The sequence below is a fragment of the Panulirus ornatus genome, chromosome 43 (assembly GCF_036320965.1).
Source record: "Panulirus ornatus isolate Po-2019 chromosome 43, ASM3632096v1, whole genome shotgun sequence".
Classification (NCBI taxonomy): Eukaryota; Metazoa; Arthropoda; class Malacostraca; order Decapoda; family Palinuridae; genus Panulirus; species Panulirus ornatus.
The window spans coordinates 21,509,162-21,527,600 of NC_092266.1; the positions used below are offsets into that span (position 1 = coordinate 21,509,162).

The following is an 18,439-nucleotide window of genomic DNA, read 5'->3' on the forward strand; positions in this document are numbered from 1 at the left end:
CACTCCCAGATATCTAAAACACTTCACTTCCTCCAGTTTTTCTCCATTCAAACTCACCTCCCAATTGACTTGACCCTCAACCCTACTGTACCTAATAACCTTGCTCTTATTCACATTTACTCTTAACTTTCTTCACCATATATATATATATATATATATATATATATATATATATATATATATATAAATTTTAGGGAGAATAAAAAGATGTTCTGGAAGGAGGTAAATAAAGTGCGTAAGACAAGGGAGCAAATGGGAACTTCAGTGAAGGGCGCAACTGGGGAGGTGAAAACAAGTAGTGGTGATGTGAGGAGGAGATGGAGTGAGTATTTTGAAGGTTTGTTGAATGTGTTTGATGATAGAGTGGCAGATATAGGGTGTTTTGGTCGAGGTGGTGTGCAAAGTGAGAGGGTTAGGGAAAATGATTTGGTAAACAGAGAAGAGGTAGTAAAAGCTTTGCGGAAGATGAAAGCAGGCAAGGCAGCAGGTTTGGATGGTATTGCAGTGGAATTTATTAAAAAAGGGGGTGACTGTATTGTTGACTGGTTGGTAAGGTTATTTAATGTATGTATGACTCATGGTGAGGTGCCTGAGGATTGGCGGAATGCGTGCATAGTGCCATTGTACAAAGGCAAAGGGGATAAGAGTGAGTGCTCAAATTACAGAGGTATAAGTTTGTTGAGTATTCCTGGTAAATTATATGGGAGGATATTGATTGAGAGGGTGAAGGCATGTACAGAGCATCAGATTGGGGAAGAGCAGTGTGGTTTCAGAAGTGGTAGAGGATGTGTGAATCAGGTGTTTGCTTTGAAAAATGTATGTGAGAAATACTTAGAAAAGCAAATGGATTTGTATGTAGCATTTATGGATCTGGAGAAGGCATATGATAGAGTTGATAGAGATGCTCTGTGGAAGGTATTAAGAATATATGGTGTGGGAGGCAAGTTGTTAGATGCAGTGAAAAGTTTTTATCGAGGATGTAAGGCATGTGTACGTGTAGGAAGAGAGGAAAGTGATTGGTTCTCAGTGAATGTAGGTTTGCGGCAGGGGTGTGTGATGTCTCCATGGTTGTTTAATTTGTTTATGGATGGGGTTGTGAGGGAGGTGAATGCAAGAGTTTTGGAAAGAGGGGCAAGTATGAAGTCTGTTGGGGATGAGAGAGCTTAGGAAGTGAGTCAGTTGTTGTTCGCTGATGATACAGCGCTGGTGGCTGATTCATGTGAGAAACTGCAGAAGCTGGTGACTGAGTTTGGTAAAGTGTGTGAAAGAAGAAAGGTAAGAGTAAATGTGAATAAGAGCAAGGTTATTAGGTACAGTAGGGTTGAGGGTCAAGTCAATTGGGAGGTGAGTTTGAATGGAGAAAAACTGGAGGAAGTGAAGTGTTTTAGATATCTGGGAGTGGATCTGGCAGCGGATGGAACCATGGAAGCGGAAGTGGATCATAGGGTGGGGGAGGGGGCGAATATTCTGGGAGCCTTGAAGAATGTGTGGAAGTCGAGAACATTATCTCGGAAAGCAAAAATGGGTATGTTTGAAGGAATAGTGGTTCCAACAATGTTGTATGGTTGCGAGGCGTGGGCTATGGATAGAGTTGTGCGCAGGAGGATGGATGTGCTGGAAATGAGATGTTTGAGGACAATGTGTGGTGTGAGGTGGTTTGATTGAGTAAGTAACGTAAGGGTAAGAGAGATGTGTGGAAATAAAAAGAGCGTGGTTGAGAGAGCAGAAGAGGGTGTTTTGAAATGGTTTGGGCACATGGAAAGAATGAGTGAGGAAAGATTGACCAAGAGGATATATGTGTCGGGGGTGGAGGGAACGAGGAGAAGAGGGAGACCAAATTGGAGGTGAAAAGATGGAGTGAAAAAGATTTTGTGTGATCGGGGCCTGAACATGCAGGAGGGTGAAAGGAGGGCAAGGAATAGAGTGAATTGGAGCGATGTGGTATACCGGGGTTGATGTGCTGTCAGTGGATTGAATCAAGGCATGTGAAGCATCTGGGGTAAACCATGGAAAGCTGTGTAGGTATGTATATTTGCGTGTGTGGACGTATGTATATACATGTGTATGGGGGTGGGTTGGGCCATTTCTTTCGTCTGTTTCCGTGCGCTACCTATATATATATATATATATATATATGTGTGTGTGTGTGTTTGTTTGTGTGTGGGTGTGTCATAAGCAAGTTTTATACTAACCAGTGGTACTTGTTATTTCTAGAGCAGTAAGGAATTCTTTATATACCAAAGAAGTATGATGTGAATCTTGTATGTTGTGGTAATTGTAAGTTTTTAGTGATTTAGGATTTTATATGTACAATAGATCATTATGCTTGTATACTTTTCTTTCTGATATAGCAGAAAGTCATATGCAGAAATTTTGTAAAACATTTTACTGTAGTTGATAATTTTAATTTAGAATACTCTATGTTTCCGATCTGATTTTTGAACTCTGTTCCAGTTTCCAAAGGGTATTTCTTGTTTATTGGCAGAAATGTGTGAAATGGTGTTTCTTGTTTAAGATAGAGGTGAATTACTCCCATAAACTTTTTCTCTTAATTCATTAAACAGGTATGTTAATTTTATGTTCTGAAAAATGGGTATTTTTCAAGTAAAGGAGAAAAAATTCTCATGGAAAAGACCACTGTTCAAGAAAACAACCAAAAAAATATCTGAAATAGGCCCCAACTTTCCCAAGGAAAAAATAAAAATTGCTGGTAGGAGTGTATTACTGCGATAGCTGTAAGGATAAACAATCTGGTGTTGACATTTCTAATGTGTCAACACCTTATTTGTATAATGTTTTGATGCACTTAGTTTGTTTTATCATCAAATAGATTTTTACCTCAAACAGATAACAGTATTATCTGGGTTACAAGGCTCCTCATTGCTATGGAGGAAGTACTGCTTTTAGCAGTCTGCATTAAAAACCTTCCCTCACCATGACTGAAAGGTAATTCATGTTATGTGTAATTATTGTATCAAGAGGCTAAAGGAATCGGTTGACATTTGATTGCTGACATGAAAACATGGATCACAGATCTATATATAGTCCCCTTTATAATGTGTTAAAGATCTGTGTGAGGTCTGGTTTAAGGGTTAAGGTATTAATACTGTGATTGAGTAATGTATGAAGATAGGTAGGTACCTGTCAAGAGTGAAGAGATATTTCTCAAAGAAACTGGACTTTTGCCAGAAATGACTTTTTTTTTCTAATGTTATTTTACATTTAATAAGAAATGTAACCTCTCGTATTTATGTATGCAAATGTCTGTTGTTGGTTTTAATGATAATGAATTGCTGATATTGGTTAATAAGCCACTGCTGTTAATGTACATATCAAACATGCAGGAAAGGAAACCTTGTCCTAAAGAATATTTATAGTTGTCTGATTTGTTACAAGATACACTGATCAGTCCATTTTTTTTCTTTTTCTGTATCATTATCAGAAGTTAATTAATGTTATATACTCCATTTTTCCAACATTTACACCATCAGCAAAATAACTAATCTGTGCTGTAGATGGATGCAAAACATAAATGTACTGATGTACATTGAATTCTTGTAATAACTTCAAGATTAACATTTTCATATTGATTAAGTGTTATTCATCACTAAGTAATTATCTTTTTGTTTAATCTTAATAGATATGAAGGTATTAAAGTATTGTAAATGGTGATTTTGATATATCAAATATTTGTATGAAGTGAAATTATTTCTGATGTATAAATGGATAAAAAGGGTTGGTGTGAGGTAGCTTATCATTAAAGCTGTAATAACTATTGTCCTCTGCATATGCAAATAGTATGTTAAAAATCACAGGTTACAAAGCAAGATTAAAAGACTTTTAAGTTTTGGTAGATAAGTAGGGTTTTATATATTTTATTCGCCAGCAGGAAAAGTGAATATAGTTTATATCGTTGAGTTTAATACAGTTTAATGTCTTGTCTAGTTTTCATTTATTGATGCAAAAAAAAAAAATTGCCTATATTTTTACTTTGCTAATGGATTCATTTTACTGGAACTTTTTCATTAGTGATATTTGGATCTCAGAAGTTAATAGAACAGAACAGTATACCTTTATGTAGGTTTCAGAAGTATATTTATCTTGTGCATTGACCAACACTAAAACAAATTGTACTTGTCTATTTTTTCCTGAGAGTGTGCCTTTCTCCTGCACAAGTCAGTCCCTGTACTTGAAGATGTTTTGGGATCTACAAAGATTCTGTATAGTCCCCAGATTTCTCATCTTTTCAACTTCCTCAACAGGGTGTATAATAATCTTTAAGTCATCTGTTATAACCTTTTTGAATACTTCTGTATCTTTCTTCAATAAATGTTTTATTCGTTAGATTTTACTTCCAACATAAGTGAATTTTCAGTCCAAGAGGAGGATTCTGAAGACTTGGTAACTTTGTAATCATTAATTTCCAAAAAATACTTGAGGCATCATGGTAACAAAAGCCAAGTGTCCTAAATTTGTATGTGTTTAATTTGACAATTACTGCAACATAGAATATTTTAATGATATTAGTCTGTAAGAAATATATACATCTAAAAATCTTTCAAAGTTCCACTCATGATTTTTTGAGAGTAAAGCGTGAAGGAATCACTGAAATGATACTCACATACATCAAACATGGATAAATTCAAAAACTAAGTAAAAAAGTCTTAAAACACTGACATCTAGATATGTGAACTGCTGAATATCCAATTGTGTGAAGAAAAATAATTTGGCAGACAATGACAACACCCAAGAAATACAGTCTAGAATGATAAAACTTTAAATAACTAAATACAACATAAAACCTACATAACCATCTATATGCACTTCCCAGTGTACTTCTTACTGCAAAATCTGACCAGCATGCCCAACACCTATTTCTTGAGGACATTCCAATAACCAGCATCCCACATGAACTGACAAGAACAACACAAGATCTTTTGAACTAATAAACCATATGCAACCTTTCAATATCCTCAATTCATGCAACAAGCCAACCTGACTTCCACCTTACCAACTCCACTGGCTGATCTCACCTGATATTATCTGCCCACCAGCAATACACACACAAGCAACCTGGAATATTTCACAAACTGGTCTCTGACCACATACCCATCCTGATAATATTGCCCACCCAACACACACAAACACTATAAGAACAGAGACTGCCTAGCCTCCACATAGTACATGGAACAAAGCACAAAATCTTCAGTATAGATAGATGACTTACCTATTCTAAATCGTGCAGTCTCGCAATTCATCGACATCTATAACCAAACTATCTGCCACAAAAATGTAAAAAGAAATAAACCCAAACATTTCCTCAAAAATTACACACCTTATAAAGCAAGAAAACCATCTCTGATAAAACCATTCACCATCAACAGATCACAAAACAAATCCAAACTCTAAATAACACCATCTCTAACCTAATCACTAAAAGGCACATTGCAAACTGGCATTCCTTCCTCAACACATTGAACCACGTAACCCAAACCAACCATGACAAAGATCTACCCTTACTGCAACATCCAAGCACCTACTTCTGAGGGAGGGAGAGAGAGATACTACTATAAAAATATGCCACAAACATACCCCGCTCCTAAATGGAAAAGTCATGAAATTCCTACAAAAGAGGGATGGTGAAAGAACTACTCCATGGTGAATCTCATTGTAGTGTTTGAGGGTTTTGGAAATGAAGCCTTCGTTAATAACTGACATTGGCCTTTTTATTTCATTTTTCTAAAGGGAGGTATCAAGTATCTTTTGTGTGAGGATGTGCCATGGAAGTGTTGCTAATTATAATCACTAGTCCAGTGTGAGAGAAGGGTTGTGTGTGGTTGAGGCCATCCTGCGTGTGTTGTTAGGTCCATGTGCACTGTAGTAATGGAGTGATTGGGTCGAAAGCCATGCTGTGTGGGTGAGAGAGCAACTTGATTTTGTTGCGGATTGATTTTTCAAGGAATTTGGATACTAAGGACAGTAACAACAATAGGCAATAGATGGAGGGGAAGTGAGGGAGTTTGATGGATTTCAGAATGGTACATAAACAAGTTAAGAGATCAATTTGTTTCATCCAAGATATTTTAGAGCCTGAACATTTACCATTACTATAAGTAGGAAATACCAGTGCATAAATATTAGTGTTGATGACTGCAAGGACATGGTTGAGACTCATTGTTATTTTGTTGACAAAAAAATTAAAGAATAGCACATGAAATGAGAAAACATACACATTCCCTTTTTGTCCAGAAAAATACACATTTGCAAAATATGTGGGGTTCCATCATATACATCACTCTATCCACCTATCCTTATTTCTAATGCCTGTTCCCTCAGGAAACTCCCATCAAGTGGGTAGCAAAGGCAGAAGTTGTCTCCACTTATCCCAGTCCGTACATACACTATTCCATCCATGCCTATACATCATGTTTATCAATAGCAACAGCTTAGATGTTAGTGTATTACTTCATGATAAAATCAGTATCATGTTTTATGGCAGAGAATGAACTGTGGAGTGGTTGAAATGTAAAACTTCGAGGTGGTTTAGGCATGTGGGAAGAATGTAAGACGGACTTACAATGAGAGTAAATGATAGTACAAGTAAAAGGGATGGTGTGTGAGGAAGACTGCCTGTGACATGAGGAGTTAGAGTGTAAGAATGCATAAAACAGTGTATGCAAGGAAGGCATATAAGGACAGGGATAGGTGGACTTTTTTGCCATGGTCATCCCTTACTGGAAGTTCCTGGAGGGAATGGGCATCAGAGATATGGGTAGATAAATATTTCCAAGGGTCTCATTAAATTCCTTCATGTAATATCCATTTTTAAGATGACATACAGAGAATTCTAGCCCTACTGATTAACCTGTTACTCCAAAATACTTTTCTTGATATTCTATCTGAGTGCAATTAATGATGGATGATTCTCTTGAGAGTGGTGAGCACTCGGGTGCCCAAGAGTGTCACCACCCTAAAGAAGTCACGCCAAAGGAGGCGGACCAGCTGCTTTGCCATCAACCTTCTCAGGTCCCAGGATGTGTTCACCACCTTGCCATGACACACCTCCCTCACAATACTATCACTCACAACTCTGTACTGGTATTTCTTAAACATTTGGAAAGAAAATATAATTCTACACAAAACAATCTCAAGAGCTTTCTTGATGCTAGGTTTTATGGATGGGATTTTAATTTGTTCTGCTACCTCATTCATGAAGTCTATTTGCTTTGTGAAACCAAACCTGTGGAAGTATTTGTCATTGTAGCCTAGAGGTCGACGATGATGCAGCTCTGACATAGTATCAGCTTCCATCTCCATAGAGGATGGCAAAGTTAGTTTGCCCGTCATCATGGCCATGAAGTACTGAACCTGCATGAAAGTTAACGACACTACTGAATGCCTCGATATAAGTCAGTTGCTAGTCAAATATTAGACACTTAAAAAAGAAAGCACGTATTTTCACCATGGGGGTATAAGACTGAATGGAGAAAATTTGGAGGTGAAGTGTTTTAGATACCTGGGAGTCAACATGGCAGCTAATGTTGCCATGGAAGTGAAAGCGAGTCATAGGATAGGTGAAGGTTGTAGAAACTGAAGAATGTTTGGAGGGAGCATTATCTAAGAGGACAAAAATACATGTGTCTGAAGGTACAGTGGTCCCAAGAATATTATATGGATGCGAGGCATGGGCTACAGGTAAGTTTATGCAGAAGCGGGTGAATGTGTTTGGAATGAAACGTTTTAGGACGTGGTGTGAGAGATGTGTGGTGATTAAAAGAGTTTGCTTGAGAAAGCTGAAGAAGGTATACTGAAATGGTGTGGAGAGAATGAGAGAGGAAAGGTTGAAATAGAGGATAAATGGAGGGAACAAAGAAAAGGGAGAGACCAAACTGGAGATGGAAGGATGGATCAAGAAAACATTTTGAGTGATCAAGCCACAACATGCAGGAAGGTGAAAGGCACACAAGGGATAGAGTGAATTGGAATGATGCAAGGCTTAGGGCCCATGGCAACTTTCTGAAACTATGCTAATAAATTTTCAAGGCACCAGATTTAAAAGATTAAGAGGACAAAAGTCAAGACTCACAGTACAATTGTTAATGATATATGGATGGAAGTTAGGGTTCAAAGCAAAAGGATGAACATGGATCTGAAGAGAATCCTTCCCTGCCAACTTTGTTTCAAATTTCCCAAGGTTTCATTAACTACGTGAAATTATGAAAAAATCATCATTTGCAGGATCAGCAAACTTGGGAAACTATGTAACAGGAAAACCTATTTTGTGTCTAAACACCTTGTCTCCTTAACTTATTTCAAAGCATGGTCCAAAAAGCATAATTATTTAATTACAGCCTCTAATGTGTTTACACTTATGCAAAATTATACAAAAAATTTATGCAAAAATAGTATTTCTAAAATGAAACATTTTAAAAAAGATTGTAATTAAGATCATGAGATATCTCAGGCAATGCAAAAAAGTTAAAAAATAAGCAAACTCTTTTAACATATGATGGTAAAAAAATATTCTTTACATGTATAAGTACAAAATTTTTAAGAAATAGAGAAGCATAATTGCACAAAAATATGACAAGCATTTGTAATAACTGATTGTAAAAAACATAAAATATTTCATGTCATACTTTTTACTTGCAATTCAAAATTTAAAAACGTAAGAATAAAGGAAAATGTGAAAGTATGGTACATTCAGAAAAGGCCACACATAGGGCTATCTGATATCTGCTTTCCCTTCAGATTTCTATTTCACTTCTATAACGTTTTCTGCTACATATTTTATGGCTGGATTGACCATAAGGCATTAACTTTACATCCCCTCATAAGGATGTAACTTTATGCCCCAACATAACAAGGCTGCAAGCTTATGCTTCATATAATAAGACTGTTACCTTACAACCCCATAGAGATTTTCACTTTTAGATTCAACCAGCATAAATGCTTTGATTCTAAGCCTCCAAAGAGGAATAAGACCCTTAACTTCATTAATGTCTGTTAATTCTTAAATCGATCAACTAGGTTCTTATAAACAGGCTATGCTTGATTCATCGGAATATGGGTGGGACTGGGGGTCATATTTCTCTTTCTACCTATCTATTCTATTTATATCTTTGACGACTATTCCATTTGGGAACTCCTTGAAGGGAGTTGCTAAGGCAAAAGAGTCTCCATAACTAGTGAACTTCAGTGCTGCTTCTTAGTTTCTAGTGCCTCACCCTTAACAGGCCACTGGGAGAAAGAGCAACTGTAATGGTGTTTTCCGAGTCTCCTACCTAATGTTCCCACCTAACATTCCAATCTAATACTTCTACCTAAAGCTCCCAGCTAATATTCCTACCTACTACTTCTCCCTAATGCTCTTGTCTACTGTACCTACCTACTAGTTCTATCTATTGCTGTTACTATTTTGCAAAAAGACAAGGTTAGCACACAGCCCTCACCATTGATAAATTTAGTTGGGAAGAATGTCGTGCGAGTAAAGTGTTGTCAAGTGTTGTGTGACAAGGAGAGACTGTTTGTATGTGTACAGAATACCAGCAGTCCACATGCGAAAAAGGCAAAAAGAAATGACAGTTATCTTGGTCAAAGGAGTGCAATTTGACCACCAATGAAATGCTGGCTCGCTCTGCAGCCATCAATGACCCATGCTGTTTCATCTTACAAACCTGTTGCATGACTTTCTGTGCCAAAATAAAGGTGTGGAAAGCATGGAGTTTGTTGATTAATAAAGCTGCATATCAGGGTTCTTTAAAATGTCTTGTAAAATAATAAGAACCATGACATGGAAACTGCTGCCAAACTTCAAGTCTCATACCTGTTAGTCTCAAGTACTATCATATCAACTAATTCATTAAACAAGGAAATTTTAAAATATTGTAAAATACACTCATCTTCATCAAATATGTGGTTGACAGTGTTATCACTTTTACAGGAAAATCATTAGGCAAGGTAGGCATGACTACTTTAGTCAATTCTCTAGCATTAATGGAATAATTGTTGGAGTCAGAGTTTGTCTCCTTACCAAATAAAAATTCATATTCAATGATGTCACAACTAGATTCCTCGATAACTCTTCAGCATCACCACTCATTTTGTGGGACAACAGAGCGAAGAAAGGTTTGAAAGAGACTAGAACTGCTAGTCTTGTGCAAGTACTCTCATGGGTGAAGCACTCATGAGTGATGTCAGGCTCAGGAAAGTAAAAATAGGACCAGAATTAATTCAGCATGACCTTTCTGCATATAATTCTAAATTGAAAACACTTGGGATAAAGAAGCAAGTGGTCAAACCTCCAAAGGTAGTCAGCCTCATATGAAAATAGCCTGGATCCAAAATGGCTGACCTCATGTAAGGAAGTTCTTGAATCGGTCACCTCTTCCTTACGGTAAAATATTTTTTTTTCATGCTTGCTGTTTCCCACATCAGTGAGATTGCACAGGGACAAAGAAAGGCCTCATTCACCCACATCCATTATCTCTGTCATGTGTAATACACTGATATCATGAGTCCCCACAGACCTTTCCACAGCTTCCCCTAGATGTTTCACATGCCATAATTCAATCCAATGACAACAAATTGACCCCTGTTAACCCTATCAATCCAATTCACTCTAACCAAAGCATATCCTTCATCCTCCTGCATGCATGCCTATGCTCCAGGCACTCAAAATCTTTTTCACTTCATCCTTTCATCTATTTGATCTCTCCCTTCTCCCTGTCACCTCCACTTTTGGCACATTTATCTTATTTCTCAACTTCTCCCTCATTCTCTCCATATATCCAAACCATTTCAGCACAACCTCTTCAGGTATCTCAATCACACTCTTCTTTTTAACACACCTTTCTCTTATCCTTTTATTACCTACTTAAACCACCTCACACCATGCAGTTTGCTTAAAAATATCATTTCCAGCAGATTCACCCTCCTCTACATATTCTCATACATAGCCCATGCCTCACATCCATATAACATTGCTGGGACTAATATACCTCCAAACACACCCATTTTTGCCCTCCCAGATAAAGACCTCTCTTTCCACTCATTCCACTAATTTGTACGTGCCTGAACTGATATTAATATTACTAATGAAACTACATTCTATGATATTTCTATCTATAAATGGATGGCAACATACAATACTTAAAATAATGTACATCATTCAATAAATTTGTAGGGCCTAAACATGCAGGAGGGTGAAAGGCGTGCCAGGAATAGAGTGAATTGGAACAATGTGGTATACCGGGGTTGACGTGCTGTCAGTGGATTGAATAAGGGCATGTGAAGCGTCTGGGGTAAACCATGGAAAGTTGTGTGGGGCCTGGATGTGGAAAGGGAGCTGTGGTTTCGGGCATTATTGCATGACAGCTGGAGACTGAGTGTGAATGAATGGGGCCTTTGTTGTCTTTTCCTAGTGCTACCTTGCACACATGGGGGGGAGGGGGATGGTATTCCATGTGTGGCGAGGTGGCGATGGGAATGAATTGGGGCAGACAGTGTGAATTGTGTGCATGGGTATATATGTATGTGTCTGTGTGTGTATATATATGTGTACATTGAGATGTATAGGTATGTATATTTGTGTGTGTGGGCGTGTGTGTGTGTACATTGTGTATGGGGGTGGGTTGGGCCATTTCTTTCGTCCGTTTCCTTGCGCTACCTCGCAAACGCGGGAAACAGTGACAAAGCAAAATAAATATAAATAAATAAATATATATATATATATATATATATATATATATATATATATATATATATATATATATATATATATATATATATTATTTTTTTTTATTTTTTATTATTTTTTATTATTTATATATATATATATTCTTTTCTTTCAAACCATTCGCCATTTCCCGCGTTAGCGAGGTAGCGCCAAGAACAGAGGACTGGGCCTTTTTTGGAATATCCTCACCTGGCCCCCTCTGTTCCTTCCCTTGGAAAATTAAAAAAAAAACGAGAGGGGAGGATTTCCAGCCCCCCGCTCCCTCCCCTTTTAGTCGCCTTCTACGACACGCAGGGAATACGTGGGAAGTATTCTTAATCCCCTATCCCCAGGGATAATATATATATATATATATATATATATATATATATATATATATATATATATATATCCCTGGGGATAGGGGAGAAAGAATACTTCCCACGTATTCCCTGCGTGTCGTAGAAGGCGACTAAAAGGGGAGGGAGCGGGGGGCTGGAAATCCTCCCCTCTCGTTTTTTTTTTTTTTTTTTTTTTTTTCCCAAAAGAAGGAACAGAGGAGAGGACCAGGTGAGGATATTCCCTCAAAGGCCCAGTCCTCTGTTCTTAACGCTACCTCGCTATTGCGGGAAATAGCGAATAGTATGAAAAAAAAAAAAATATATATATATATATATATATATATATATATATATATATATATATATCCCTGGGGATAGGGGAGAAAGAATACTTCCCATGTGCTCCCTGCGTGTCATAGAAGGCGTCCTAGCTTCGTCTCTTCGATGTATATCATCTGACTTATAATTCTCTCTTGTGTCTCCCCTGATGATGTGATTATTACACGAAAGTGCACTTGGTAACTTATCATGTCTCATTTTCCCCTTTGAAACAGGGAAATGGCCCAACCCACCCCCATACACATGTATATACATACGTCCACACACGCAAATAAACATACCTACACAGCTTTCCATGGTTTACCCCAGACGCTTCACATGCCTTGATTCAATCCACTGACAGCACGTCAACCCCGGTATACCACATCGCTCCAATTCACTCTATTCCTTGCCCTCCTTTCATCCTCCTGCATGTTCAGGCCCCGATCACACAAAATCTTTTTCACTCCATCTTTCCACCTCCAATTTGGTCTCCCTCTTCTCCTCGTTCCCTCCACCTCCGACACATATATCCTCTTGGTCAATCTTTCCTCACTCATTCTCTCCATGTGCCCAAACCATTTCAAAACACCCTCTTCTGCTCTCTCAACCACGCTCTTTTTATTTCCACACATCTCTCTTACCCTTACGTTACTTACTCGATCAAACCACCTCACACCACACATTGTCCTCAAACATCTCATTTCCAGCACATCCATCCTCCTGCGCACAACTCTATCCATAGCCCACGCCTCGCAACCATACAACATTGTTGGAACCACTATTCCTTCAAACATACCCATTTTTGCTTTCCAAGATAATGTTCTCGACTTCCACACATTCTTCAAGGCTCCCAGGATTTTCGCCCCCACCCCACCCTATGATCCACTTCCGCTTCCATGGTTCCATCCGCTGCCAGATCCACTCCCAGATATCTAAAACACTTTACTTCCTCCAGTTTTTCTCCATTCAAACTTACCTCCCAATTGACTTGACCCTCAACCCTACTGTACCTAATTACCTTGCTCTTATTCACATTTACTCTTAACTTTCTTCTTTCACACACTTTACCAAACTCAGTCACCAGCTTCTGCAGTTTCTCACATGAATCAGCCACCAGCGCTGTATCATCAGCGAACAACAACTGACTCACTTCCCAAGCTCTCTCATCCCCAAAAGACTTCATACTTGCCCCTCTTTCCAAAACTCTTGCATTCACCTCCCTAACAACCCCATCCATAAACAAATTAAACAACCATATATATATATATATATATATATATATATATATATATATATATATATATATATAATGTGTTTGATGATAGAGTGGCAGATATAGGGTGTTTTGGTCGAGGTGGTGTGCAAAGTGAGAGGGTTAGGGAAAATGATTTGGTAAACAGAGAAGAGGTAGTGAAAGCTTTGCGGAAGATGAAAGCCGGCAAGGCAGCAGGTTCGGATGGTATTGCAGTGGAATTTATTAAAAAAGGGGGTGACTGTATTGTTGACTGGTTGGTAAGGTTATTTAATGTATGTATGACTCATGGTGAGGTGCCTGAGGATTGGCGGAATGCGTGCATAGTGCCATTGTACAAAGGCAAAGGGGATAAGAGTGAGTGCTCAAATTACAGAGGTATAAGTTTGTTGAGTATTCCTGGTAAATTATATGGGAGGGTATTGATTGAGAGGGTGAAGGCATGTACAGAGCATCAGATTGGGGAAGAGCAGTGCGGTTTCAGAAGTGGTAGAGGATGTGTGGATCAGGTGTTTGCTTTGAAGAATGTATGTGAGAAATACTTAGAAAAGCAAATGGATTTGTATGTAGCATTTATGGATCTGGAGAAGGCATATGATAGAGTTGATAGAGATGCTCTGTGGAAGGTATTAAGAATATATGGTGTGGGAGGCAAGTTGTTAGAAGCAGTGAAAAGTTTTTATCGAGGATGTAAGGCATGTGTACGTGTAGGAAGAGAGGAAAGTGATTGGTTCTCAGTGAATGTAGGTTTGCGGCAGGGGTGTGTGATGTCTCCATGGTTGTTTAATATGTTTATGGATGGGGTTGTTAGGGAGGTAAATGCAAGAGTCCTGGAAAGAGGGGCAAGTATGAAGTCTGTTGGGGATGAGAGAGCTTGGGAAGTGAGTCAGTTGTTGTTCGCTGATGATACAGCGCTGGTGGCTGATTCATGTGAGAAACTGCAGAAGCTGGTGACTGAGTTTGGTAAAGTGTGTGGAAGAAGAAAGTTAAGAGTAAATGTGAATAAGAGCAAGGTTATTAGGTACAGTAGGGTTGAGGGTCAAGTCAATTGGGAGGTGAGTTTGAATGGAGAAAAACTGGAGGAAGTGAAGTGTTTTAGATATCTGGGAGTGGATCTGTCAGCGGATGGAACCATGGAAGCGGAAGTGGATCATAGGGTGGGGGAGGGGGCGAAAATTTTGGGAGCCTTGAAAAATGTGTGGAAGTCGAGAACATTATCTCGGAAAGCAAAAATGGGTATGTTTGAAGGAATAGTGGTTCCAACAATGTTGTATGGTTGCGAGGCATGGGCTATGGATAGAGTTGTGCACAGGAGGATGGATGTGCTGGAAATGAGATGTTTGAGGACAATGTGTGGTGTGAGGTGGTTTGATCGAGTAAGTAACGTAAGGGTAAGAGAGATGTGTGGAAATAAAAAGAGCGTGGTTGAGAGAGCAGAAGAGGGTGTTTTGAAATGGTTTGGGCACATGGAGAGAATGAGTGAGGAAAGATTGACCAAGAGGATATATGTGTCGGAGGTGGAGGGAACGAGGAGAAGAGGGAGACCAAATTGGAGGTGGAAAGATGGAGTGAAAAAGATTTTGTGTGATCGGGGCCTGAACATGCAGGAGGGTGAAAGGAGGGCAAGGAATAGAGTGAATTAAAAAATAAGCAAACTCTTTTAACATATGATGGTAAAAAAATATTCTTTACATGTATAAGTACAAAATTTTTAAGAAATAGAGAAGCATAATTGCACAAAAATATGACAAGCATTTGTAATAACTGATTGTAAAAAACATAAAATATTTCATGTCATACTTTTTACTTGCAATTCAAAATTTAAAAACGTAAGAATAAAGGAAAATGTGAAAGTATGGTACATTCAGAAAAGGCCACACATAGGGCTATCTGATATCTGCTTTCCCTTCAGATTTCTATTTCACTTCTATAACGTTTTCTGCTACATATTTTATGGCTGGATTGACCATAAGGCATTAACTTTACATCCCCTCATAAGGATGTAACTTTATGCCCCAACATAACAAGGCTGCAAGCTTATGCTTCATATAATAAGACTGTTACCTTACAACCCCATAGAGATTTTCACTTTTAGATTCAACCAGCATAAATGCTTTGATTCTAAGCCTCCAAAGAGGAATAAGACCCTTAACTTCATTAATGTCTGTTAATTCTTAAATCGATCAACTAGGTTCTTATAAACAGGCTATGCTTGATTCATCGGAATATGGGTGGGACTGGGGGTCATATTTCTCTTTCTACCTATCTATTCTATTTATATCTTTGACGACTATTCCATTTGGGAACTCCTTGAAGGGAGTTGCTAAGGCAAAAGAGTCTCCATAACTAGTGAACTTCAGTGCTGCTTCTTAGTTTCTAGTGCCTCACCCTTAACAGGCCACTGGGAGAAAGAGCAACTGTAATGGTGTTTTCCGAGTCTCCTACCTAATGTTCCCACCTAACATTCCAATCTAATACTTCTACCTAAAGCTCCCAGCTAATATTCCTACCTACTACTTCTCCCTAATGCTCTTGTCTACTGTACCTACCTACTAGTTCTATCTATTGCTGTTACTATTTTGCAAAAAGACAAGGTTAGCACACAGCCCTCACCATTGATAAATTTAGTTGGGAAGAATGTCGTGCGAGTAAAGTGTTGTCAAGTGTTGTGTGACAAGGAGAGACTGTTTGTATGTGTACAGAATACCAGCAGTCCACATGCGAAAAAGGCAGAAAGAAATGACAGTTATCTTGGTCAAAGGAGTGCAATTTGACCACCAATGAAATGCTGGCTCGCTCTGCAGCCATCAATGACCCATGCAAAGTGCAAAAGCTGTTTCATCTTACAAACCTGTTGCATGACTTTCTGTGCCAAAATAAAGGTGTGGAAAGCATGGAGTTTGTTGATTAATAAAGCTGCATATCAGGGTTCTTTAAAATGTCTTGTAAAATAATAAGAACCATGATATGGAAACTGCTGCCAAACTTCAAGTCTCATACCTGTTAGTCTCAAGTACTATCATATCAACTAATTCATTAAACAAGGAAATTTTAAAATATTGTAAAATACACTCATCTTCATCAAATATGTGGTTGACAGTGTTATCACTTTTACAGGAAAATCATTAGGCAAGGTAGGCATGACTACTTTAGTCAATTCTCTAGCATTAATGGAATAATTGTTGGAGTCAGAGTTTGTCTCCTTACCAAATAAAAATTCATATTCAATGATGTCACAACTAGATTCCTCGATAACTCTTCAGCATCACCACTCATTTTGTGGGACAACAGAGCGAAGAAAGGTTTGAAAGAGACTAGAACTGCTAGTCTTGTGCAAGTACTCTCATGGGTGAAGCACTCATGAGTGATGTCAGGCTCAGGAAAGTAAAAATAGGACCAGAATTAATTCAGCATGACCTTTCTGCATATAATTCTAAATTGAAAACACTTGGGATAAAGAAGCAAGTGGTCAAACCTCCAAAGGTAGTCAGCCTCATATGAAAATAGCCTGGATCCAAAATGGCTGACCTCATGTAAGGAAGTTCTTGAATCGGTCACCTCTTCCTTACGGTAAAATATTTTTTTTTCATGCTTGCTGTTTCCCACATCAGTGAGATTGCACAGGGACAAAGAAAGGCCTCATTCACCCACATCCATTATCTCTGTCATGTGTAATACACTGATATCATGAGTCCCCACAGACCTTTCCACAGCTTCCCCTAGATGTTTCACATGCCATAATTCAATCCAATGACAACAAATTGACCCCTGTTAACCCTATCAATCCAATTCACTCTAACCAAAGCATATCCTTCATCCTCCTGCATGCATGCCTATGCTCCAGGCACTCAAAATCTTTTTCACTTCATCCTTTCATCTATTTGATCTCTCCCTTCTCCCTGTCACCTCCACTTTTGGCACATTTATCTTATTTCTCAACTTCTCCCTCATTCTCTCCATATATCCAAACCATTTCAGCACAACCTCTTCAGGTATCTCAATCACACTCTTCTTTTTAACACACCTTTCTCTTATCCTTTTATTACCTACTTAAACCACCTCACACCATGCAGTTTGCTTAAAAATATCATTTCCAGCAGATTCACCCTCCTCTACATATTCTCATACATAGCCCATGCCTCACATCCATATAACATTGCTGGGACTAATATACCTCCAAACACACCCATTTTTGCCCTCCCAGATAAAGACCTCTCTTTCCACTCATTCCACTAATTTGTACGTGCCTGAACTGATATTAATATTACTAATGAAACTACATTCTATGATATTTCTATCTATAAATGGATGGCAACATACAATACTTAAAATAATGTACATCATTCAATAAATTTGTAGGGCCTAAACATGCAGGAGGGTGAAAGGCGTGCCAGGAATAGAGTGAATTGGAACAATGTGGTATACCGGGGTTGACGTGCTGTCAGTGGATTGAATAAGGGCATGTGAAGCGTCTGGGGTAAACCATGGAAAGTTGTGTGGGGCCTGGATGTGGAAAGGGAGCTGTGGTTTCGGGCATTACTGCATGACAGCTGGAGACTGAGTGTGAATGAATGGGGCCTTTGTTGTCTTTTCCTAGTGCTACCTTGCACACATGGGGGGGGAGGGGGATGGTATTCCATGTGTGGCGAGGTGGCGATGGGAATGAATTGGGGCAGACAGTGTGAATTGTGTGCATAGGTATATATGTATGTGTCTGTGTGTGTATATATATGTGTACATTGAGATGTATAGGTATGTATATTTGCCTGTGTGGGCGTGTGTGTGTGTACATTGTGTATGGGGGTGGGT

General features: G+C 38.6%; 1 protein-coding gene across 5 annotated transcripts in view; it reads right to left on the reverse strand.

Annotated features, from left to right (window-relative positions):
• Positions 1-3,838: 3,838 nt before the first annotated feature.
• Positions 3,839-18,439, reverse strand: part of LOC139762381 (uncharacterized) — a 76,379-nt gene continuing 61,778 nt past the window's right edge. For 4 of the 5 annotated variants that reach the window (XM_071687194.1, XM_071687197.1, XM_071687196.1 and 1 more), the window contains exon 8: positions 3,839-7,368. In XM_071687194.1, coding sequence (XP_071543295.1) covers positions 6,910-7,368 — 459 coding nt within the window. In that variant the 3' untranslated portion in view covers positions 3,839-6,909. The remainder of the gene's footprint in view (positions 7,369-18,439) is intronic. The other variant, XM_071687200.1, reaches the window with a different exon arrangement.